The sequence below is a fragment of the Hoplias malabaricus genome, chromosome 1, assembly GCF_029633855.1.
Source record: "Hoplias malabaricus isolate fHopMal1 chromosome 1, fHopMal1.hap1, whole genome shotgun sequence".
Classification (NCBI taxonomy): Eukaryota; Metazoa; Chordata; class Actinopteri; order Characiformes; family Erythrinidae; genus Hoplias; species Hoplias malabaricus.
Window position 1 is genome coordinate 55,660,622 of NC_089800.1, and position 26,730 is coordinate 55,687,351.

General features: G+C 45.1%; 3 protein-coding genes across 5 annotated transcripts; 2 read left to right on the top strand and 1 right to left on the bottom strand.

The window, feature by feature from the left end:
- Positions 1-113: 113 nt before the first annotated feature.
- On the top strand, positions 114-10,906 carry znf365 (zinc finger protein 365). 3 transcript variants are annotated; one of them, XM_066666908.1, is made up of 5 exons: positions 114-479; positions 2,741-3,458; positions 4,047-4,284; positions 4,441-4,487; positions 5,186-10,906. In XM_066666908.1, the coding sequence occupies exons 2-5, from the start codon at positions 2,746-2,748 to the stop codon at positions 5,325-5,327; spliced, it is 1,140 nt and encodes a 379-aa protein (XP_066523005.1). In that variant the 5' UTR covers positions 114-479; positions 2,741-2,745; the 3' UTR covers positions 5,328-10,906. The 3 variants fall into 3 exon arrangements, with proteins under 3 accessions (XP_066523005.1, XP_066523021.1, XP_066523013.1); XM_066666924.1 differs by having other exon boundaries at positions 4,047-4,218; XM_066666916.1 differs by having other exon boundaries at positions 114-402.
- A 1,692-nt stretch (positions 10,907-12,598) lies between these two features.
- adob (2-aminoethanethiol (cysteamine) dioxygenase b) lies at positions 12,599-14,303 on the top strand. Its single transcript, XM_066680133.1, has one exon. It carries the CDS (start codon positions 12,867-12,869, stop codon positions 13,623-13,625), a length of 759 nt encoding a protein of 252 aa, XP_066536230.1. The 5' UTR covers positions 12,599-12,866; the 3' UTR covers positions 13,626-14,303.
- Positions 14,304-16,195: 1,892 nt separating this feature from the next.
- egr2a (early growth response 2a) lies at positions 16,196-22,009 on the bottom strand. The gene is made up of 2 exons (XM_066682620.1): positions 21,727-22,009; positions 16,196-19,626 (listed from the first exon to the last, which is right to left on the bottom strand). The coding sequence occupies exons 1-2, from the start codon at positions 21,881-21,883 to the stop codon at positions 18,578-18,580; spliced, it is 1,206 nt and encodes a 401-aa protein (XP_066538717.1). The 5' UTR covers positions 21,884-22,009; the 3' UTR covers positions 16,196-18,577.
- Positions 22,010-26,730: the final 4,721 nt, after the last annotated feature.

Consider the following 26,730-nt stretch of genomic DNA (forward strand, 5'->3'; position numbering starts at 1 on the left):
TAGTTATTGTGAATGTGTAGCAGTTGTGACTGTAGTTATTGTGAATGTGTGTGTAGCTGTTGTGACTGTAGTTACTGATGAAATCACAGGTGAACTGTCCGTGCTGTGCTGTGTAGTATTCTGGAGGAGTGCAGGAGATTATTGTTGGAGGGCGCCGTTGTGTGGGTCGTCTTCTTCTGGAGCAGATCATTGCTGTAATGGAGGGCGTTGTGCGGGTCGGTACCGGTGTCTGTGAGTCTCGGGTCGCCGTTATTTCAGCAGGTTAGATGTGTATTCAGAACAAGTTTCGCACCCTCAGAGACGAGACGAAAGAGTAGAAGATCCCCGTGACGAACGGATCCCGAGGAAAGGCGGATCTCTCCAGACACCGGATCCTTTTCAGCGGAACCTGCTTTCACTGAGGTACGACTCGGAACCGGAGGAAAGCGATACCAGTTACGGGCGAACGCCTCCAGAAGAAAGCAGCTACCATCCTTTACGTAAGAGCCGAGCTAAGCTTAGCAGCAGTTGTAATTCCTCTCTGCACTGAGCCCAGGAGCTCAGAATCGATCCGAGTTGTATAATATACGTCATGCCAGATCTCCTCGAGGTGCGTGTTTATCATTTAATGTAACCTCATTCAGGGCTCAGTTACAGACAGAACCTGTTAGAGCTGACAGTCTGTGGTTCTGATCCAGCTTTTTAGGCCAGAGCTAATACACTGGGATTCCTGCTCAGGCTTAGGGTTTCAGCCAGTTTTATGAATCTGGATATGAATGAATGAATGAATGATAAACGAATGAATGAAGACGTGTACCAGACAGAGGCTTACACACAACAGTCCATTAGAGAACAACCACTGTCACTGTCAGAAATGCACTGTGAGCTTCAAAAGGGAAAAAAGATTCAGAAAATCTATGATCAAAGCCTTGCACCCAATTACTCCAGGGGTCTCAGAACCACCCTGAGACAGACCTGGACAACACTCATACAGAATAAAGAAAAGTGAATGAATGAGCAGCATAAAGTTAGTGTTTTGATGTGAAATAGACAATGGACGCCTCTTTTTTTTGTCATGAGACCATTATGCTGTGTTTGTGTCATAAAATCACATTGTGATATTAAAACCCTTCCAAATGTCAGTTATAAAAGATAATAATAATGTAATAAGCTACCAAAGCTTTGGATTTCCAAAATAACAGCATTGCAGAAGATAAACAGGAGGAAAAACAACTCCAAACATTTAACATTGAATTAAATGTAATTTTAAGTTACATTTGTGACAGCTGTTATTTTCAAATGATGTAAAAATGCAAAGCATAAAATGGAGATATGAGCTTTTAACAGATAGTGTGTTTGTTTGAATGGATGAAGTTAAGGCAGCCTTCTACTGGGCCACATCAGATGACCTCACTGATGAACTTTGGTCTGCAGACCCCACGTGTCTTGTACGAGGGGCATACAATAAGGTCTGGGGTTAGGTATGAAGTAAAACAAATATGCAAATTATTATATGTTTATTTTTCTATGTAATCACCCTTAATTCTGCACATTTTAAGATCTAACAGTTTACTTTTTCATTCCCTGAAAAAATAAATTTAATCTCTTATGGCCCTCATCAGAAAATCTCTTCCAGATTTTGGAGCAGGTAAAAACCCCTCGGGGCTTAGTCGGTGGCTGTAGGGTGGAGATTGACGTCCTGGAGTCCACAGTCTCTCTCTCTCTCTTTCTCTCTCTCTCTCTCTCTCTCTCTCTCTCTCTCTGTCTCTCTCTCTCTCTCTCTCTCTCTCTCTCTCTCTCTCTCTCACACACACACACACACACACACACACACACACACACTTGTGTTACTCATGGTTTAGAATGGTTCAGTTTTCAGAGATTCAACAAAACTAATGAAGGAAATGAGCTGATGATTTCTTTATTTCCCTCAGAAAGTGTCGTCGCCTCGAGGCGTTATAACACCCCTTGCAGGATCAGGAGATTATATAGAAACTGAGAACTTACTGAACACCCCTCGTACATGAAACAGTGAAGAACACGGCACCTTAGGCCTGGGACTTTTTTTTAACGCTTTGGTTTTTAGCCTAAACACCTCAGCTTTATATTTAAAAAGTCAGAAGACAGGTGAATATTCACTGGTCATTTTGGATCAATAATACATGTGGTGTATTGGTGTTGTAGACATCACAGTTCCTGGTTCCCAATTTCTACCACTGTAAAGTAAACTATTTTTTGGACCGTGCAATATATCAACACAGACCATGCCAAACATATGTTTACACATCTGAATTAGGGCTGGACAATTATTCAATATCAATATTTATCGCAATATAAAATGTTTCAATAACAATGATATGATTTTTAAACACATTTTCAATATTTATAGCGTCTCTCACTGACTGATTGTCATTAGAGGGCACTGTCGTCAGTTCAGCCTTCAGTTTAAAATGTAGTCTTTTTTAATATTAATACTGACAAAGCCGATAGGTTTATGATTGAGGGTGACGTCATGTTTCTTGCTTTTTTTTGGTGGTTTTTCGGTGGTTTTTATACTGTTCATATCGGTATCGGAATTATATCGTATCGACTGAAATATATCGTGATATAAATTTTGGCCATATCGTTCAGCCCTGATCTGAATCATTCAGAAATTCAGGAAAAGCTATTGAATCCTCTTTTAATTCACAGGTCAGGTGTGAAAGGATGTTGTCGCCCTCTTAATGCTCAATGCTAAAAGCCTGTCCTCGTGTGTTTTCAGGTAAAATGCAGCAGAAGTTGTGCACCCACACCACAACCCTGTTTGTGGAGAATGGCCAGGCCTGCGGTGCGCAGGCACCATCTCATCTCCCATTCCGTTGTCCTCGGTGTGGAGAGCACGAGCGTTTCCATAGTCTGGCTGCACTGAGGGCCCACCTAGAGTACAGACACACATACAACACACACCCCAGGCATGACCTCAGCCTCCCAAACAGCAGGAGCCGGCCATACCACGACTACACAGATGACAGAGAGAGGTCCAGCGCAAATCCCCAGATGACAAAAGACGCAGGCACCGACACTCACTCTCTAGAGAAGGAAGAGAACACAGTCCCGTTCAACTCTCAGCACCCTCCACCAAAGCAGTGTCCGGAAGGTCCCCAGTCTCGGGAAAAGTGTCGGGCTGGTGGGGAGACTCCTACTGGCTCTGAGCTCCTCTCAGCTCCAGTGGCCTCGGTGGGGCAGAGGCTGGAGGGCATGATGAGGACGGCGAACAGCAGCCTGGAGAGGCGATTGTTGCGGCTCAGCTCCGAGCTGGCGCAGACAGACACGGCTCTGATCTGTGAGCGCGCTCACTCCCATCACCTGGCCCAGGAGCGTCAGGAAGTACTGGAGCGCGAGCGGGCTCTCAGCAGGCAGGTAGACACCGCCGTCATGGTCATCGCAACGCTCAAGCAGCAGCTCACCATGTCCGAACACGAGCTGGAGCGCAGGAAACAGTGAGTACACCACTACACACACGACCTTATCTGGAAATCCGCAGCAGGAGAGATACACACACACACACACACACACACACACATATATGGATACTCTCTTAGTGAAACACAACAGTAGTAGCTGGGTATTGTTTTGTGTCACACAGCATGGACATATTATATCAGGTGGCCGGGCTTTTCTGTCACAGATATCTGGCTTGTAATTAACTCACTCACTCACTCACATATTCATACACTTACTCACTCGTTCACTCACTCACATAGACTCGCACTCCCACACACATTTCACCACTCACATACTCATGCACCCTCTCACTCACAGTTTCACTAACACACTCACTCATTCACACATGCATTCTCTCACAGACATACAATCACTCAGGTCCTCACTCACTCATGCACTCACTCGTTCACTCACACATTCAATTCAATCACTTACACACTCACACACGTTCACACACTAACTCACAGTTTCACTAACACACTCACTCATTCACTCATGTATTCACTCGAATAAACACTCACTCACTCACTCACTCACTCAGACTGCGCTCTAAAGTAAATGCGCTGTTGTTGGTGATGTTTTAGGGAAGTGATCACAGTGCAGAAGTTTCTGGAAGCTGCAGCACAACATGAGATATGTGGGAAAGTGCGACTGCGACGGTTCATCGAGAGCCTGCTGCGACGCATCGCTCTGGCTGAAAGACTTCTGGAGTACTACCAGAGCACTCCACACCAGCACTACTGCACAGCGCACCCTGTAGGTCACTACACCTGCTACACTTACACACCGTATACCTGGAGGGGGACTGAGGGCTGGACACGGGTTAGTTTGATTGACTTTCTTGCTTGTGCACACTAATAATCTGGTAATTAACCTGAAGTTGGGTTTAATCAGGTGCATATGAGAAGAGCATATACTGAGCTTCAGTTTCCCACTGTGTGATAAACAAGATCACTCTCGGTTCTTGTATCTGTCCAGGGGCCTCCTGCAGCTGATATTGGTCCCCAAAGAATAACCAAAAGCAGGTAATGTATGGAATATTTTCGTTTTCATGATAACTTCCTACAAACACCTGTTTCTGGAAAAGTAGGAACCTGGGATGTGTTAATTTGCCTGAAGTTTAATTTAAAGACAAAAGAACAAAGAACAACTCAAATGTGTTTTGTTAATATAAATGTATCTAGATCCAAGAATCCGACAATGACCACCAAATGTTGGACAGCTAAAGTCTTGAATCGAGTTAGATCGGGCAGAAATTTCACTCACCGCAGCAATTTGTCTCCTCAGTTCCCAAACGCTTAAACTGTATCAGTAAATGGAGCACAGAGGGAAGCTCACCTCCATCCCAACATCTTTGGAGAGTGCATCAGATTCTAAATGTGTTTATATTTACAGTCGAGTAGTTCGGAAGCAAAATTAGAAAAATGTTTGTATACTTTTGTCAATAAATATAGCTTCAGGAGAATTAACACAATCAGAACACAACAGAATTATACAAAAGTGTTGACTGTAAATCATGGCCTGATTTGCACGCCTTCCTCTATCAGTCTTTGCCTGGATCCCACCCGGTTTTTAAGTGTTGGGAATCTAATTCGCTTTGTATTTTTGAGTGATTTAAGATTGTGTCTTTAATCTAAGTCCTGTTGGTCTGCTCTGACCTTGTGGAACAGAATTGGGATTATATTTGGACTAACCTAAAACCTACCGTTTCTGGTGTGGCCAGGTCTACGGGAGAGCAGCTGGATCCTGAAGAAGAGCAGACACACAGGGGTCAGTCCGGCTGGGCAGCGTCTGGAGTGTCTGGAGAGAGACTGGGTCGTCACGGCTGGCTCCAGCGCAGCAGGTCAGATGGATACGAGGTTTAAGGAGCCAAGAAGAGATTTGCACTGAATGTACAATGTTTATTTGAAATGTAGCGCACTGAGATTGTATTTCAAACCACTATTTAGATGGAAATATGATGAAGAAAAAAAATTACTACTGAAATTAAAGTCATCAGTGATTTTCCCGTAAAAAAAACTTTTTAAGGATAACGTGGACTTTGCTTCATCTTTGATGTGAGATGCCCCTGCTTGGCCATAATTTACTTATCAAAGTGATGAAGCTGAACATTAAAGGGTGTTTTCCTACTCTCCTCCAGAAGTTACATAGTGCAGTGTCTGCAGTGCTGAGGTCAGAGTAGCAATTACAGAGTTCTCCCTATTACAGGTCAGTGGAACATCACAATGATTTTTAAGCTGTAATTTTAAGCTAAAGATTTTATGTAGTGCTCCTTTAACACTGTAAAAGCCCGTTAGCAAATGAACTGTTTAGTTGGCTGTAACCATGCTTTTCAGGTGAGCTTGGACTGAGGGAATAGCAAGTGTGGTGTGAGAGAGTCAGATTAGAGTGTGGGCAGCCCTGGACTTAAAGCAACACTAGGTAAAATTTGATATTTTTGCTCCTGAGCTCCCTCTACAGTTGTAGAGTGTAATTGTACTTTTCCACTGCGAGGGATCGGCTCGACTCGACTCGACTTGGCTCAACGTGCTTTTAGCTGGTGCCTATTCCACTAGCACAGCTCCTCCATGAAATGGAGCCGGTGAAGCTATGAAAACCACAACAAAGTCTGCATTGTTTACTCGTTGTGTGGCGTGTTGTTGTTGTTGTTTGGACTGAACATGGCTCTGCCCACAGTTCTCACAGAGCAGTTTTTCATGTCGCACTCTCGGCTTTCGCTGGAGATTTTCGTCGGCCGCCGACCAGAGGAGCATTTGAACCTCTTCAAAACTCCCTCGGGGGAATGTTACAAGCTGCTGCCGTGAGTCACAATGATTTTGAAGCTGTAATTTTAAGATAAAAATCCTACCTAGTGTTGCTTTAAACCCTAAACCCATGGTTCTGAACCCATGGGTCTGCTGTGATCCAGCTACAGCTGTTGTACGTGTCTTAACTTTATCAGCCTAAAATAGTGTTCCAGTCTGAACAGTAGTGGTGTCCAACTCTGGCATGTTAGTGTTTAGATACTCAGTACAATATCCTCCATGTGAAGAATGCGGACATCACAGACACATGATGAAACTGCCCTTTAAATCCGTTACAGGTAGCTCCCAAAGCTAGTGTTATGTAATCTAAAGAAATAAGAACCTACTCTGATCTAGTGTGAGAACTGAAAGCTCCAAATGGAAGCAGTTCTCGGATCTCACAGTAATAATGCACTGTTTAATACCTTTGTCTAAACGGCTCAGCGTCTGTAGTGCACTCAGCTCACAGTAAGACTGTGTTTGTATGTGTTGGTATAAAAATGTAATATTTGTATTCTGTTTGTTTATTGGCCTCCAGTTTTTACTTTGGAAAGTGAAAGCTTTGCACTTGATAAATATCTGCGATGAAATCTGCATTAAAGCTGCAGTAGGTGACTTCAAAATGCTGAAAAGACCCAACCCCCTACATTCAGCCCTCATTCCAAAGTCACTTCCCTTAAACCTCCCTGTGTCTGCGTGGGTTTTCTCTGGGTGACTGTCTGTGAGGAGTGTGGTGTGTTCTCTCTGTGTCTGCGTGGGTTTCTTCTGGGTGACTGTCTGTGAGGAGTGTGGTGTGTTCTCTCTGTGTCTGCATGGGTTTCTTCTGGGTGACTGTCTGTGAGGAGTGTGGTGTGTTCTCTCTGTGTCTGCATGGGTTTCCTCCGGGTGACTGTCTGTGAGAAATGTGGTGTGTTCTCTCTGTGTCACACACACACAGACACACACACACACAGCTTGATATGTCACTCACAGAAAGGAGCACTATCGCCTTCATACACCGTCCACTTACCTCATGTGTCACTCACATGTAAAAAAAATGTCCAGCAGCTACATCCCCCTCTGGCATCATCCGCCCTATTTTTGTTTGGAAGCTTTCTCCCTCTGTTCTTCTTTTGTGTGTTCAGCCATAGCTCTCCACACGAGTGCAGCACATGCACGGGAGCAAAGTGATGTAGTAGACAGACTGGTCCGAATGAAATGATCACACAGGGTTTTTACAGTCCCGTGGATTATGTGGGTTTACTCTGGGTGACTGTCTGTGAGGAGTGTGGTGTGTTCTCCCTGTGTTTGTGTGGGTTTCCTCTGGGTGACTGTCTGTGAGGAGTGTGGTGTGTTCTCTCTGTGTCTGCATGGGTTTCCTCCGGGTGCTCCGGTTTCCTCCCACGCACCAAAAACACACGTTGGTAGGTGGATTGGAGACTCAAAAGTGTCCATAGGTGTGAGTGTGTGTCACCCTGTGAAGGACTGGCGCCCCCTCCAGGGTGTGTTCCCACCTTGTGCCCAGTGATTCCGGGTAATCTCCAGACCCACCGTGACCCTGAACTGGATAAAGGTTACAAACAATGAATGAATGAATTTCAGGATGTGAGAAAAGAAGAAATATATTGCAAAACGATTTTAAGCCAAATCACCTACTCCAGCTTTAAGGCACATAATGTACACAGACATTCAGTAGGTGATCTGTGAGTGATTTGTTTTGACAAATTCCGGTTTGAGGGTGAAATATCTTTGGCAATATTAGCTCAGCTCTCGGTTCCGACTTGGAGAAGTTGAGTTTTGGGTTGTAGGTTCAGTGACTGGGAAACAACTCCCACTCTCTGACGGCTACTACTTTTCCACAACAGTGTGAGGGGATGGGTTACTCGAGCAAGAGCATGTTTCATCTTAAACTCGATTTGGTGAAATCTATGTAGCAGCTGTAAAGATGATGTAGCCTTCTGCTAGTTCTTCAGCTTGAACTTTTTACGACCTCGAAAAATAATGTTTTAAACATGTAGCTTCTGAATTATCACTAAATACATTTTTCTTTTTAAAAACTGAAAATCTGTTTCCATATTTTTAACTTTTTGATGTGTTTACTTTGTTTTTTTTTTTCAAGTGGAAATGTAAATGCTGTAGTTTGGACAGCTTAGAACAAGTTTCTCTCCAAACACTGGTTGATTCTGATGGAGCAGACCCTTTTAAGAATATGGAATCTCTCCATCTGGGAATTAAAGCTAGTAATAGTTTGAGGCAGAGTGAGTCCAGTTATCAGAATAAATATTAGGTCAGTGCAGGAAATATAACTAACTTCTACTCTGTTTAAAGTATGGATTCATTTTAGTGCTGCACCATGCACCGCTGAATCTGATCTGGAGCACACCGCTTTATTTAAGCTTCGTGTGTTACGTGTACAAATAAGTTTTAAAGCATTTTTGTGTAGTGTATTATTGTAATTCAAAATTTTGACATTTTAAAGTGAGTGTGTGTCGTATTAAAATCACATTCTCATTTTATTCAACTAAAAAGAACCTGAAAATGAAGCCGTGTGAAAAGTAAAGAGTTTATTGGGTGCTGCATTTATTCTGAGCTCCATCAGGAAAAAGCTGCAGAAGACTGTGAAGGGTTTGTTCTGTTCTTGGGGAGAATTCTGTGTCCAAAAGTCTGTGTGAGTGTGGGTTTAGACCATTTACAGATGGAGTCAGTGTTAGAGTTGAGAACGGAGCACAGTAACACTGCTTTTTTAGGTTATTTTTTCGTTGGATAAAATGAGAATGTGATTTTTAATATGATAGGGTCAGTTTCATAAATGATACATTCCCAAAAAGTATTAAACGTTATTTGTACACCTAATACATATCGTAGCCTTGTGCATTTAATGTTTAATAAATTATATATAGTGCAGTCCTTTATTAAACTGCGGTGAAGAGGCCTGATGTGCACTGAGAAATGTTCTGGCGCATAAACAGTAGAAATCAAATAAAAGCAGAACCCAAGAAAGTGCCCAGCCTTCTCCTCTGAGTGAAGTGGCATCCTCCAGTGTCAGGTGGTGGTCTGTGGTGGTCCAAGTCTTGGTTTAAAGGAACACTAGGTAAGATTTGTTTTTGATTTAATCTCCTGGGGCTCCTCCAAGTGTAATTAATTTTTCAGCATTGTACTAAAATCAGTGGGCAGTGGGACCCTCCTCCAAAAGTTACATAGTGCAATTTCTGCAGTGCTGAGCATGTAGTAGCTATAACAGATGCTCTGTTATAGCTCAGTGGAGCATCACAGTGACTTAGAAGCTATACTGTTAAGGTAAAATATTACATAGTGTTCCTTTAACTGGTCTCAGCTCTGAATCAGCTCTAAATTCACTCTTGTTCAGTTCTCTGTGGTTCCCTCGTGTTTTTGATGTAACTCACTGAAAATGAGCTCTGCTCCGCGGTGAACCCTAAACAGTGGCAGCAGAGCACGAGGGGCTCCGTTGTGTATTGTGCGTCAGCATGCTATAGATGTTCTGTAATCGGTGTAATCTGTGACACTGACACTTTTTAGGGGGTGACTGAGGTGTGTTCTGAAGATGAGGTGCTGGATTTCTGGGGGTCACTGTGCACTCACTCGTGTAGAATAACGTAATGGTGGTACATTATGAAGGACAATCAAAAAAGACAAAGCTGAGGTTTTGATTCATGTATTATTGCTCCTGATGTCAGTCTGATTTTGACGTCCAGCTTCCGAATGTTTCTCGCTGGTTTCTGTTTGCTTTTTTCTCGCGAGATTACAACTTGTGTGTGCCTTTTCTCTTTGAACTTGGTCATTATTCCACATGCAACACTGTGAGGTCTTGCAGGATTAGTGCTGCTCTGTGTGACCTTCTGACAAAGAAATATGTCATTATTATTGTTTGAGTATGGACTTGTCATTGCTATCTATGAATAAATATAAATAAATATTCCCCAGCGCTGTGGCAGGTACGGTTGGTTTATTAAAGTCTGAATATTGTTGCACCCAGTCTGATTTCTCTCTGTCTTTTACTAGGATCACGTGCTTCTTTTCTGCAGGAGTGTAATTATGTTATTTTCTGATTCTGGTCTTCATTTCAAATTTCATTCTGCACTGACACCTTTTTAGGGATGTTCCAGTGACGCTTTTAATCCACTAGGGGGCATCCTGCAAGACCCAATACTTTATGGTAAACACAAATAGGAACATTCACCATCAGCTTACGTTGGATTTGACCAGGGCTCGCTAAACAAACCCCTCTAAGACAAGCAGGATTGACCCTTTTGAAAAACTATTTTTGGATTCACCCTTTTGAAATGGAGCGCAGTACTATTATGTATCCGTGTATATTTTGGCTATATGTCATTATAACCTTTAAAGGCAATGTGGATGTTAGTGGGGAACTGCAGTTCTCACTGATTTGTTTACGTTCGGAAGCTTTTTGTCTTTTATTGAGGAACGGTGTATTCAAGGAGAAAATCCACTGTTGTTTGTATGTGTTTGAAGTGTAGATTTTCTGTAAGTGTTTGAGGAAACATCTTCTGAATTATATTACATACAAAATGTATTTTAAAAATGATTATAAAAGTGTTTTTTTAAGGGGAATGTCACCTTTAATTAATTAGCTTAATTTATTAGCACAGCAACACGTAATTAATCCCTTATTGGCCCTGAATTTGTGTCATACATGTTCCTTACCTTCCCTTTGTTCTTTTTTGCACACGGTCTCTGCTGGTGTTCACATTTATTAAACAAACGCATAAATGGAAAAAATATCTGAGTGAATATTTTAATATGAGATCAAGTGCATTTAAATGTGAATTTAAAAATATATCCTGAGAGGGTTATCACACTGAAAGTGTTGGAGGTTGTGGACCCACAGAGAGGTGTTTATCCTCGGGGTCTCTCACTGCTACACTGTCATTGACCGGATGTTTGTGTCTGTGGTCATTCCAGTCATAGCTTTCTAAGAATGTGTAAGACTTTTTACAAATTTTAGGGTCATCCAGCGTTCTGAGCCACGACTGTAAATAAGCAGCATCTCTCTGGATGCTGTTTGTTTTTATTGGCCGTGAGGAGTTGTGATGGGATTATGAAGTAGAGAGAGATAAAGAGCGATGGAGTGAGTCTCAGGCCAGACACTGAAGTGTTATCTATGGCTCCACAGCCAGAAGATCATCCCCGCTTTCCACAAGCTTTAGAAATTCAACACTGCAGGTCCACGGCTGATCCACGGCCACACACAGTTTGTATCATCTCTGTGGAAAAGCCCTGCCACTGGAAGGTGATGCCCTGGAGAAACTGCCCAAAGCCATTCTTTACAAAAAAAAATGCTACTAGTATACTTCTTGCTACTAGTATACTACTTTTAAACTAAAACAAATGTGTATTCTTTCAGTTTACTTTGTATATTCTTATCAGGGATGTACCGAACAAAATTATACTTAAGTGCACTTGGCTAATACTGACAAGTTTACAGAAATGTATAATTTTTTATTTGAAGTATACACTTATAAGATAAGATACACTTAAGAAAAATATATTAAAAATACTCTTGCCTTATACATAAAGTGTGAGTACATTTGGCTTGTAGTTTGATGTAAAGAAAACATGGGCGCAACGTACCCTGATTGTTTATGTATAATATTTGGTTGATTTGAGAGTGTTGTAACAGGCTTAATTCATATTATAAAGGAGAATAGACCTTTAGACCTAGTAAAGTTTACAGATATTCTAGCTTAATTTTAGTATAGTGGCAGTACAATATAAACACAGATGTGAAGTTTAATGCTCCTACACACAATGTATATTACAGTATATTTTTATAAACAAAAGATTGGGCCAAAATAGGCCCAAATAATACTGAAATAATACACTTACAAGTATACTATAGTAAAACGATATTAGAAGGTACTGCATAAAGCAAACACGGGCACCATGTTTTAACGTAATGTTTACTTAATGAGCTTTATGTATATTTTTTCAGTGTGTAATCCACAAGTCATCACCCAATGTCAGGATTCAGGATTGAGTTGTACTGTGTACTGTGTTTTACACATTGTTCATTTAGCTTCACATTCCTTAGCTCTGCTACAAATATAAGTTTTGTAGTTTATCAGTTCTTAAAAAGTGAATTTAATCCCGCTCTCTACATGTTGTAAGTGCTTTTGGAGGAGGGGTGTGTTAAAAAAACATGATGAAGATGAAGGCCACTTACAGTAATGCTGTTATCTCGGGGCCCAAACACGCCGTGTATTATGGGTAATGTAGTCTCTATCTATGAATTATTATGATCTGTGCCTACACTGTGTAAACTCTGTTTCTGAGAGTGGGAGAGTGGTTCCAGAATACACGTGACCCCTGCCAGAGGACAAGGACGCGGTGTTGTATGAGAGGTAGGGGCGAAGTGACGTAGCTCTTGAATGGCGTGGACTACATTTCCCAGAATGCCGAGGGTGTGGTGCTGCAGTGTCGTCACTGCGGACGTGTAGAACATGTTGGTGTGAATGGGGAGTGTGGTAAGGGGTCCACGGTCAGGGCTCAGGTGTGGACGGTTGTGATAAATGGTCCGGTCAGCAGGTCGAACCGGACCGGACTGGACTGGACTGGACTCAGTGTGAAAAGTTCGGGAGTGCGGGTGGGCTCCGGGCTCTCGGGATGATGCCGCGGGACAACATGAGCTCCCTCGTTCAGAGAATCGCCCGACAAGCCCTGGCCACCTTCCGCAACCACCGCAGCGTCGTCGCCGGTGCCGGGGACAGCAAGGCTTTCCAGGAGAGTCAGACGGCGCTGAGGGCGCTGCTGGCGCAGGTGAAGGTAGCGGATCTGCGGATAGCTCCGCGGTACGCGGAGAGCTCCTCTCCGCCTCCGCTTCACACGCTCGGTCCCCCCGTCACCTACATGCACATCTGCGAGACGGACGACTTCAGCATGGGGGTCTTCCTGCTCAAACACGGGACCTCCATCCCCCTGCACGACCATCCGGGAATGTACGGCATGCTGAAGGTCCTGTACGGGAAGGTGCGGATCAGCTGCTTCGACAGGTTGGACACCTCCCCTGAGAGCGCGAGCGGGGGTCACCCCAGCCCCCCCTTACTCCCTTTCCAGAAGAGCTCGGCGCGACCCTCAGTGCGCAGGTCCGTGGGGGAGTTCACGGAGGAGAGCCCCCCGTGTGTTTTATCTCCACACCGAGACAACCTCCACCAGATCGAGGCCGTGGATGGACCCACCGCCTTCCTGGACATCCTGGCCCCTCCGTATGACCCGGACGACGGCAGGGACTGTCACTACTACAAAGTCCTGCAGCAGGGGCCCGAGGGGCAGGAGAACAGCCAGGTGTGGCTTCTGGAGATCCCACAGCCCAGTGAGTTCTGGTGTGGAGGAGAACCGTACCCTGGACCCAGGGTGTCCCTCTGAAGGACGGTGATGGATCTGCTCGGGGTCCTCCGGACTAGAAGCGGGGCCTGTTTAGAAAAACCAAGTTTTAGAAACCACAGCTGAGGTTGAAGAGAACCTCGTTTCAGTTCTGCTTTAGAGCCGACCCGAACCCACCAAAAACGAATGATTAGAACCAGTCTGTAAAGTGATTTGGGATGAAATCTTTTATTTCCGCTGTTGCTTTGGTTCCCTTTTCATCCTGTTGATTCTGAGAGATGAATGTATTTTACTCGTGTGGAAATGAGATTGAATCGAGATTTAAATGAATCTTTTTCTACGCTGTGTGATCTTTCACCGTCCAAATTAACCTCCAAATCACCGGGCAAACCTCAGAACTCTCCCGTGTCAGTAACATGAGTTTGTGGACTCTGGGCCCCTGCTCTCAGAGCTCGGTCTCGGCCCGAAAGGACTGGAGCGTTTTCCTATAAATAATGTGTATAATAATCATTTCAAAACAAACTTCTTTCAGCCTCTTTCTTTCCGTAACCGTATCTTTATAAACAGCACAGAGGGGAGTGTGAGGGGTTAATGGAGTGAGTGCTTGCTGCATTCTCATACAAAAGGGTACTGTACAGTAGGGGTGGGCGATATGGCCCGAAGATAATAATATCATGATATTTCAGGGGATTTTGGCGATACCGATATTTTTAAAACACTGACATAACACTTTCATTACACACTCTACTGCAACAAAATTAATAGGTGATATTTAAAATATTTATTATATATGAATATTATTAAATGGTTTTATTTATTAAAAGGTTTTAAGCTTCAAACATTTAGAAGGAGATTTGTTAAAAATTGTAAAAATGTGTTGATTTTTTAAACAGTAGCTTCCCAAGTTTCTGATTGTGTAAAAAAAAATGCCCCACAGTCAAAGTGCAGAAAATGTAGTGTGTTAATATAGTTAAAAAATAGAAAAAGTAATCGTAAAGCTTCACAGTAAACAAGAAAACAAACCCAGAACAGCGTCTGTGAGTCAGTGGAGGTTAGAGCTCATTGTCTGTTGAACTCTAAATTTCCCTCCTCAGCCGGGTGTTTCTGCTCGAGGAGGTGAAACAGATCAGTTGTGTTTCCTCCTCCTGTTGTTACAGGCTACTTACATTTCTCACAGAGCACAGGTTTATTATGCGTCTGATATTCTGTAACCACACCCCCTCCCCATGACTGAAGCCACGCCCCTTTTGGAGTAAATTCCCCTGCCTCAGAGTCACTCTCATAGTGACATCCGAACATAGGTCTCATAAAAAAGAGTGTACGCAGTATTATGAGAAACGGCATGACGTCATTACGGTAAAAATATCAGAATATCACTATTATCACAAAGAAAAAATGCTGACGATATTATCGCGAATGATATGATATGAATGATACGGCACAGCCCTACAGTACAGGTACATTATTATTCTATAAAGCTACACACAGTGGAGTGTATCTTTAAAGGTACCAGTTGTGTTCCCTAAAGGTTCATTACATTCTCTTCTCCAGAAGGAGAGGGGGATCTCTGTAATCTTTCATTATACAACTGTGTAGAATAAAACAACACAATAAAAGTCCTGGAGATGAAACAGGGCGAATGACATCAACACAATTTTAACATCCACAGTTAATATAGAGTAAAATATAACTATAATCCCTCATTAAAGGTACAGAATATGTTCCCTTCAGGGCACCACCACAGAGACTTATTCTGAGAGTGTATGGGGTGTGAGGAGTGTGTGTAATATGAGGACTGTGTGAAGTGTTTGGTCTTATGGAGTGTGTGGGTAATGTGCAGTGAGAGGAGTATGTGGGATGGAGCAGGGATGTTTAGTGGCAGCACGTTAACTGTAACTGATATCCTGCTCCAGGGTTAACCTGTGTGTGCGCGTGAGAGAAAGGTGCAGCCATTTGCATTTAAGGTGTCCCTGAAGCTCATTACACTCTGGACCCTCAGTCTAAATCAAACAGGGTCTGGGTAAAGAGCGAGGTGTCCCTCGTGTAGAATGAACCCTTTCAGAAGGTCAGTGTGTGAACAGGGCTTTACTAAAGAGACAGGGACAGAGATGGTGTCAGTTGGCTTTCTGAACTGAGGCTCCAGAGTTGTTTAGGAAACATACTTTGGGTCATCTGCACAACGTCTCACATCCAGTAACAACTGCAGCCAGATTATTGTGGACTACTCCCACACCCACATTCAAATATTTGTTCCTTTAACACATTCAAACATGGCCTTTATCAGTGTTTCTCAGTCCTCCTGGAGTCCCCCACCCATGGCTCTGTCTCAGAGCTGATGGTCCAGCGTCCAGGACGCTGCCCTTCACTGTTTGTCCTTCCTAATCACTCCAGGTCTGGTGCCTGATAGGCGCCCTGAAGTAAATGCTGTCTGAACAGGAGCAGAGCTGAGACCTGCTGGAGCTTCCCTGGGAAGAGTCTTTGGTAAAGAGCCCCCTCCCGTGGTTTGACAAAAGAAATGCATGAGTAATCACCTCTGGCTTCTGAGAAGAGTCAGTGTGTGTTTATTAGTGAACAGTACAGGAGCTGCAGGTCCATGTTTTGTAACAGGTGCTGCTTGTTTGTTCACAGGGCACAGGGAACACACTACAGCTGACAGTAATGGCTCAGTTTCACAAAAACAAGCTGGCGTTAAAAGTAAGAGTGAGTTTCACAAGAAATGTTCCATCGAGTCCAGTTCAGATTTGTTTTTACAGTGCTTCGTCTTTATAAATGTGAGAAAGTTCATGGAATTTATCAGCGCTCAAACTTTTAAACAGCAGACTTTAAAACTCTTCAGATATTAAAAAACCCAAAAAACAAACACAAAATTCTCATTTAATTTCCACAGAAGTTGGGATGTTGGGCAAAATGTAAATAAAAACACACTGCAATGATACGCAAATCTTTTAAAGCCTACATTTGATTGAAATTAGTATAAAGATAATATTTAAAATGTTGAAATGGAGAAAATGTAGTGTTTTTTTAATTTGATGTCAGCAAAATTTGGGCTGGCAAAAATAGGTAAAATTTTCTAAAGCTTGTTTAAAGCACACAGATTCAGATACCAGCTATGTTTGTGTGTGTGTGTGCGTGCTGTGGGGAGTTCAGTGAGAGCTGTTTATCGTTTGTAAAAGCAGCTGAAATCCTATAACAAACAAGAATGGGAAACTTTTCACTTTCAAAACTATAGCGACTGGTCTCCTCAGTTCCCAAATGCTCCACACAGTGGTAAACGTGAGCCGATCCCAAATTTTTTAGAATGTGTTCATTCATTCATTTATTGTCTGTAATCCTTATCCAGTTCAGGGAGGCGGTGTGTCTGGAGTCTACCCGGAATCACTGGACAAAAGGCAGGAACACACCCTGGAGGAGGTGCCAGTCCTTCACAGGTCGACACACACTCACACCTTCACTCACACAGTCACACCTACGGACACACACGCAGACACAGGGAGAACACACCACACTCCTCCCAGACGGCCACCCAGAGGAAACCTACGCAGACACGGAGAACACACCACACTCCTCACAGACAGTCACCAAGAGGAAACCCACACAGACAGAGGGAGAACACACCCCACTCCTCACAGACAGTTACCGGGAGGAAACCCACACAGACACAGGGAGAACACACCACACTCCTCACAGACAGTCACCAAGAGGAAACCCACACAGACAGAGAGAGAACACACCCCACTCCTCACAGACAGTTACCGGGAGGAAACCCACACAGACACAGGGAGCACACCACACTCTTCACAGACACCCGGAGCGGGACTCGAACCCACAACCACCAGGACCCTGGAGCTGTGACAGAGACTTAATATGTGTTGCCTGCATCATTTAAAAAAAACAGTAAAATGTTTTTCTTGTGCTTTTTTTAAATGAAGTATATGGTAAATCCATTGACCACTGCATTCTGTTTTTATTTTGCAGCATCCCAACTATTCTAGAAAAAACAGAAGTTGTTTAAAGTTTGAAAAACAGGATGTACACAACCGATTCTCAAAGACTCTAATTCTCAGCCCTTAAAACACATCTGAATAAATACAAGTTAATTATTATAACTTACACTTTCATTTAGTCAATTTCCATATAAAGGACTTCAATGGCAGTGAAAACTAGGGCCTGACCAACACAGACACATATGAATCAGTCCTGTCTACCTGAGCTCTGCTTTCTAGTTCATGGTTCTCCCTCTGAAACGTTTTCTGAAAGCTCTCGTCCACAGTGAAGCAGAAAATGCTTCCATCTTCATCTTGGCCACAGACACTGACGAATTTGACCAGGACGAAGCCCTCTCTCTCTCAGAAACTCAGAGGCCAGTTATGATGGCTGGGACGTCCTGGGACTGGATTTTGGTGAAAGTTTTTGTTTAGAGAGAGGACAGAGAGGATACGTCAGTCTCTGTCGGAGTCTCTGTGTGGGTCAGGCCCTGAAACTAAACGCAGTTTGGAAAGTAATGTCAACATTGGAAAAGAATGTGAGTGAACCCTGGTCCTACAGTGATATCCCTGCTGACAGGCATTAAAGCAACACTAGGTAGTAATTTTACCTTAAAATTACAGATTCAGAAACACTGTGATTCTCCGCTGAGCTGTAACAGAAAAAACACCACTGCAGAAACTACACTGTGTAACTTTTAGAGGAGGGCAGGGAACCACACTCACTCCCCCTTGATTTCAGGACAGTGCTGTGAAAAGTAGGATGAATTAAACTCTAGAGGGAGCTCAGGAGCAAAAATACCAAATCTTACCTAGTGTTACTTTAAAGGCTATGTTCATTAGCTTCAATTTGTGTGTGAGAGACCTCCAGAGTCAGGAATACTCTAAACTAACAGTGAAAATGTAAACAGACTCTATCACAGAGATGACTTTAAAGCTGCCCTGAGGGCCCAGTGCACTGCTGCTGCCCCGTGTCCAACATTCCCCCATGTGTCCTGCAGCAGTGCCCCCTCACCTCGCCCCCTCGTGTTCTTGTTGTTGTTGAGTGGCACACCTCTCGCTCTGTCTCTGGTGGATCCTCGCATGGCGCCTGCGCTCATCGCTTCGGGCAAACTTACGGCCACATATGTCACACGCGAACGGCTTCTCCCCGGTGTGCGTGCGGATGTGCGTGGTGAGGTGGTCACTGCGGCCGAATCCACGCATGCAGATGCGGCACTGGAAAGGCTTGTGGCCTGTGTGCACACGCACGTGGCGTGCCAGCTCATCGGAGCGTGAGAAGCGGCGGTCGCAGCCCTCTGCGGGGCACGGGTACGGCCGCTCATGCACAGGGGTCTTGCAGGCACGCAGTGGGTAGCGCCGAGGGCGAGCGATAGGGCGCAGGGGGGTGTGTGTGAGTGGAGGAGGAGGAGGAGGTGGAGGAGGAGGGAGGAGAAGTCGCGGGGGCCCACGAGGAGCCTCAGACAGTGTGAAGTTTCGTATGGTGTTCAGGGGCGTGAGGGGCGGTGGGGGCACCCGCACTGACTCCAAGGTGCATGAGAAGGGCTTTCGGTCCTGGAGGAGAGGAGGGACATCACGTTGACTGGCGGTGCTCTGATAAAAGCTCCCGTAGTCTGGGAGGAAGGAGAAGAGTGTGCTCTCCACCGGGGGCTTCGGGGACGAGGAGTAGGACATGGCGCAGGGATGCGAGACTGCGCAGGAGGAGGCAGATGAGGTATACGCAGAGGGGTCCTGGTACACGTCAGTGCTGCAGGTGTACGGAGGTGGTGCCGTGTACATGTGCTCCATGGCGGAGGAGGAGGATGATGATGAAGAGGAAAATGAGGTGGTCTTCACAGACCCTGTTGAGGGCCCAAGAGCCACAGAGAGGTCTGTGGGACCCGCGGTGAGGCTGGTGGTCTTCCCCTCGACGTCTGCACACACCAGAGTGATCAGACCCTCTTGAGTCCAGTCGCTTTGTGAGAACTGGGAGTCGATGGAGATTTTCCCAGAGTAAGAGAGGGGCAGAGTTTGAGGGTTAGTGAAGTCCAGACTCTGACTGTCCTCTGCGCTTTGGGCTCCTGTCAGACAAGACAACACAGACAACAGTTACTGACTGCACACAGAGCAGACACTGTACACACATAGAGTGGACACCGAACACACACCTAAACAGAGCGGATACCAAGCACACAAAGAGCGGACACACAGATTAGACACCAAACACACAAAGAGCGGACACATAGAGCAGATACCGAACACACAAAGAGCAGATACCGAACACACAAAGAGCAGATACCAAATACACACAGAGCGGACACTGAACACACAAAGAGCGGACACTGAACACACACAGAGCTGACACCGAACACACACAGAGCGGACACCAAACACACACAGAGCGACACCGAACACACTCAGAGTGACACCAAACACACACAGAGCAACACCGAACACACACAGAGCGAAACCGAACACACACAGAGCGACACCGAACACACACAGAGCGACACCGAACACACACAGAGCGACACAGAACACACACAGAGTGACACCAAACATACACAGAGCGGACACCGAACACACACAGAGCGGACACCAAACACACACAGAGCGACAATGAACACACACAGAGCGGACACCAAACACACACAGAGCGGACAACAAAAAAGCAAACACAGAGCGGACACCAATCACACACAGAGCGACACCGAACACACACAGTGGATACTAAACACACACAGAGTGACACCGAACACACACAGAGCGGACACTGAACACACACAGAGCGACACCGAACACACACAGAGCAACACAGAACACACACAGAGCGACACCGAACATACACAGAGCGGACACCGAACACACACAGAGCGGACACCAAACACACAAAGCGGACACCAAACACACAAAGCGGACACCAAACACACACAGAGCGGACACCAATCACACACAAAGCGACACCGAACACACACAGCGGATACCGAACACACACAGAGTGACACCGAACACACACAGAGTGGACACCGAACACACACAGAGTGGACACCGAACACACACAGAGCGGACACCGAACACACACAGAGCGACACCGAACACACACAGAGCGGATACCGAACACACACAGAGCGGACACCGAACACACACAGAGCGGACACCGAACACACACAGAGCGACACCGAACACACACAGAGCGACACCGAACACACACAGAGCGGATACCGAACACACACAGAGCGGACACCAATCACACACAGAGCGACACCGAACACACACAGAGCAGACACCAAACACACACAGAGCGGACACTGAACACACACAGAGCGGACACTGAACACACACAGAGCGGACACCGAACACACACAGAGCGGACACCGAACACACACAGAGCGGACAACGAACACAAATAGAGCGACACAGAACACACACTGACAACAGTAACAACATGCTCTGCTTTATGGAATAAAGTAGTAAACAAATCATCCTCTCAAGTGTCATTTTGTGATGTCACAAAACCAAATATCATCATCATATATTTGCTACTCAACCTACACAATTATATCCAATCAGAGGAGAGGTTATTTTCACATTAGAGGTTAAAGTGTTTTATTATTATTATATTATTATAATAATAAATGGTAACTGTGTCATATTAAAATCATAATACTCATTTTTAATTTTGTGAAAAAGTTACCACAAAATGACAAAAGAGCAAGAGAATGTTGAATTCCGAATTACACTTAAAATTTGCACAAATATAGCTTAGGAAATTATAATAATTACATTATTATAAGATGAATTATGACTGTATTTGCGTCCCACAACTGCACAAATGTCAGAGGAGACAGTGGGGGGATATTAGCATGCCCCCGTTGTCTGAATATGCCCCCCGTCAGACCCCAGTAACACACACACTCCCACACACACCACCACCACCACCATGACACAACAACAACAGCCAAGGCCGTGTATGTCCCTCGGAAGATGGAGCAGAACAGTCTCCTCAGGAAGGTATTCGAGTGAATGTAGAAGTACAAATGAAAGTACACCCCCCGCACAGACACATTAAGCCCCTCTTTTCCTGTTGGACAGGGTGGATTGGGCTTGAGTTATCCAGCTAAACTGAGAGATCCCGATGTGTGATGTGAGGTTCAGGTGTAAGTTGTGTCAGGTGAACTTACCTCCCGCCGCCTCGGAGCTGAACGCAGAGTCCCCTCCCTCCTCTGCGCTAGTGAAGGGGGGTAGAGAAGGGGGGGTGTCCTCCATGGGGAACACTGGAACGGAATTCAGGAACTCGCTCAGAGACGCGGCCGCTTTATCCACACTGGCGCCCGACATGGTAAAGCCATTAAAGACGACGAGGGTCGTGAAGGTGTGTGTTCCCCAGGCTTTATAACTATCCACGCTATAAAATATATAAATATAACTATGTCCACGTGTGTGTGTGTGTGTGTGTTCACTCTGTCAGTGTCTGATTTAAACTGAGCCCGTGTTTGTAGCGTTTAAGGGAAGGCTTGGGATGCCCGGAGACGTCATTGACCAAATAAGGACACAGGATTTAAAAAAAAAAGCGGGATGGGCTCTCAATGGGCGGGGCCACGTGGGCAGCACCGCTGACGACAAGTTCGGGACTCACCTCAGAGCGCGAGCATTCCTTGTTTACACACACACACACACACACACACATACACACACACACACACACACACACTCACACACACACACACACACGCACTACACCGGACTGCTTCCCACCTAATGAGAGCTGCTCGCCAACTTTTTCAAACACACACACACACACACGTGCGCGGTCAGGAAGTCCGGTCAGGTCACCCCACCCCATACTTGGCGTTATCCGGTCCTAAAAACACGCCCCTCTCGACTGAAATGGAAATCATCCGGTAACACAACGTCCCTCGGAAAAACACGGCGCTCTGCGGAGTGTACACTCCCCAGGGCAAATATACACAACTACACAAACACCACACTGCTACACAAACACGACACAACTACACAAACACCACCCTGCTACACAAACACCACCCTGCTACACAAACACCACACAACTACACAAACACCACCCTGCTACACAAACTCCACCCTGCTACACAAACACCACACAACTACATAAACACCACCCTGCTACACAAACACCACACAACTACACAAACACCACACTGCTACACAACTGCTACACAAACATCAAATTTTACACAACTACACAAATACCACCCTGCTACACAAACACCACACAGCTACATAAACACCACACTGCTACACAAACACCACACAACTTCACAAACACCACCCTGCTACACAAACACCACACTGCTACACAACTGCTACACAAACATCAAATTTTACACAACTACACAAATACCACACAACTACACAAACACCACACTATTACAAACTAAACAAACACCACACTGCTACACAAACATCAAACTTTTACACAACTACACAAACACCACACTGCTACACAAACACGACACAACTACACAAACACCACCTTGCTACACAAACACTACACAACTACACAAACACCACCCTGCTACACAAACACCACACAACTACACAAACACCACCCTGCTACACAAACACCACACAACTACACAAACACCACCCTGCTACACAAACACCACACAACTACACAAACACCACCCTGCTACACAAACACCACCCTGCTACACAAACACCACACAACTACACAAACACCACCCTGCTACACAAACTCCACCCTGCTACACAAACACCACAAAACTACATAAACACCACCCTGCTACACAAACACCACACAACTACACAAACACCACACTGCTACACAACTGCTACACAAACATCAAATTTTACACAACTACACAAATACCACCCTGCTACACAAACTCCACCCTGCTACACAAACACCACACAACTACATAAACACCACACTGCTACACAAACACCACACAACTACACAAACACCACCCTGCTACACAAACACCACACTGCTACACAACTGCTACACAAACATCAAATTTTACACAACTACACAAACACCACACAACTACACAAACACCACACAACTACACAAACACCACACTATTACAAACTAAACAAACACCACACTGCTACACAAATATCAAACTTTTACACAACTACACAAACACCACACTGCTAAACAAACACCTCACAACTACACAAACACCTCACACAGCTGAAGACTGTTCTGCCCAGTGCTACTTGGATTCAGGAGAGTAACTGTGTTCTTGTTTTTGCTGCAGAAGTGTTTCCTAAACACAGGGTGAATACAACTCTCCTGAAAATGACCTGAAATGAATCATTGCAATAATTGATAAAAAATCAAAAATTAAAAGCTAAAAACAGCAGCTGAAGCTGATACTAACACTGAGCCGCTTCTCCTCAGACTCTTCCAACAAGCACAAGACCCAGTTTTGTCAGCTGAAGAAGAAAAAGTGTGAGGAAGGGCCTGGTCACATTTGTCCAACAAGGGTTTGTCTGAAAGGTTACAGCTACCCATGGAAAACTTCAGAGCCTGAAGATAACTTTGTTAGAAACACTGATGTTCCTCTCGGGCTCTGTGGGGTAGGGGAGACTTGTTTCAGGGCCTTTTTGGATCCACAGTTCCTCACATTCATAACCTCCCACAGCTCCTTCCTGAAATGTATCTGGTGTCGTCTCTAACCCCGTCTCTAAGGGGAACAGAGGGCTTTGGAAACCACAACAACGGCGGTGGTAACGTTAAGCGGTGTTTACTCATGGTGTATTGGCGTGTTGTTGTTGTTGTTAGGGACTGAACACAGCTCCGTCATCAGTTCAGACAGATCAGTAGAGTTTGTTCCTTCCTTGTTGCAGCGTCCAGCTCTCGCTGGATTCTTTCATCGGCCACCGATCCAAGGAGCGTTTGAACCTCTTCAAAAGACCACGGCGTAATTTTACGAGCTGCCGTCGTGAGTCGGATAAAAACAAACGTGATCTCTGCTGCAGCTGGAGATTTTACAGATGGAGAGTTGGTGCTGGTCGTCTGCGTTGCGTGGCGTAGAGTGACAACTCTCTCTGGACAATCAGCGCTCTGCAAGGTTTACACTCCACGGTTTAGTCCCTACTCGACTCACTCTGAACCACGAGAGAACAGCCACTAAACAAGAACCCGCTTCCACTGCATGGAACCTACTAGCCTTGGCTCTGTTTGTCTTTTCTCCTCTCCTCCACCAGGTGAATCAGTTTCTGGTTCTGGAAGCGGGTTCTTGTTTAGTGGCTGTTCTCTCGTGGTTCAGAGCGAGTCGAGTAGGGACTAAACTGTGGGGTGTAAACCTTGCAGAGCACTGATTGTCCAGAGAGAGTCGTCTCTCACCACATATGAGCGGCTCCCACACACACACACACACACACACACACACACACACTTCTCTGACACAGCATGGAACCTCTCGTGACTATCGATTATTTATTTATTTATTTATTTGTTTTGACATCATGGTCTGTTTCTGTCCTCAGCGCCATAGCGATCCAGGCCTAATTTCTGAAACCACCCACACTTCCTCTCCTCCATTCCCTCCTCCTATCCTCCTCACTCATACTCTCCTGTCTTTTCTCCTCTCCACTCCTCCTCTCTTCTGTTGTCCTCCTCTCCTCTTCTCTCCTCTCTTTTCCTGTCCTCTGTGAATAAATTCTCTCTCCTACGGCTCTCCTCTCAGCTTCCTCCTCCCTCCCCCACTCTCTCACTCTCTTCCCTCTTCTAACGCCCACATACACATGCATGCACATGTCTCACTCTCGCTCCACACACTGCAAAGTGACGCAGACAGTTTCATAAGTGGTCTGAGTCTGTGTTTTCTCCCGAGACCGGCTTTTACACATATTTTGAAAAATTGAAATTTCTCACTCATTTCTGTGTCTCACTCACAGGGTCTTTACACTGTGGTCCATCTCAGCTATGCCTCACTCACAGGGTCTTTACATTGTGGTTCATCTCAGCTGTGTCTCACTCACAGGGTCTTTACAATGTGGTCCGTCTCAGCTGTGTCTCACTCACAGGGTCTTTACATTGTGGTTCATCTCAGCTGTGTCTCACTCACAGGGTCTTTACAATGTGGTCCGTCTCAGCTGTGTCTCACTCACAGGGTCTTTACACTGTGGTCCGTCTCAGCTGTGTCTCACTCACAGGGTCTTTACAATGTGGTCCGTCTCAGCTGTGTCTCACTCACAGGGTTTTTACACTGTGGTCTGTCTCTGCTGTGTCTCACTCACAGGGTCTTTACACTGTGGTTCATCTCAGCTGTGTCTCACTCACACAGTCTTTACAATGTGGTCCGTCTCAGCTGTGTCTCACTCACAGGGTCTTTACACTGTGGTCTGTCTCTGCTGTGTCTCACTCACAGGGTCTTTACCCTGTGGTCCATCTCAGCTGTGTCTCACTCACAGTCTTTATGCTGTAGTCCATCTCAGTTGTGTCTCACTCACAGGGTCTTTACACTGTGGTCCATCTCAGCTATATTTCACTCACACAGTCTTTATGCTGTAGTCCATCTCAGCTGTGTCTCACTCACAGGGTCTTTACACTGTGGTCCGTCTCAGCTGTGTCTCATTCACACAGTCTTTACACTGTGGTCTGTCTCAGCTGTGTCTCACTCACAGGGTCTTTACACTGTGGTCCGTCTCAGCTGTGCCTCACTCACAGGGTCTTTACACTGTGATCTGTCTCAGCTGTGTCTCACTCACAGGGTCTTTACACTGTGGTCCGTCTCAGCTGTGTCTCACTAACACAGTCTTTACACTGTGATCTGTCTCAGCTGTGTTTCACTCACAGGGTCTTTACACTGTGGTCCATCTCACCTGTGTCTCACTCACATAGTCTTTACACTGTGGTTCGTCTCAGCTGTATCTCACTCACAGGGTCTTTACACTAAGGTTCGTCTCAGCTGTGTCTCACTCACACAGTCTTTATACTGTGGTTTGTCTCAGCTGTGTCTCACTCACAGGGTCTCTCTCTGTTGTTTAAATAGGGTTTAATGGTGTGTACATGTTCCGCAGCAATTTGAACCGAGGTAGAGCTAAAGATTATTTCTGAAAGAATCCATGTAAACATGCCTTCATTCAAACCTGAGACTAACCTGTGGGACAGAAAGTCTATTTGTGAAAACATCCAGAAGACTTTACTCTCATCATAACACCCCACCCCCCAC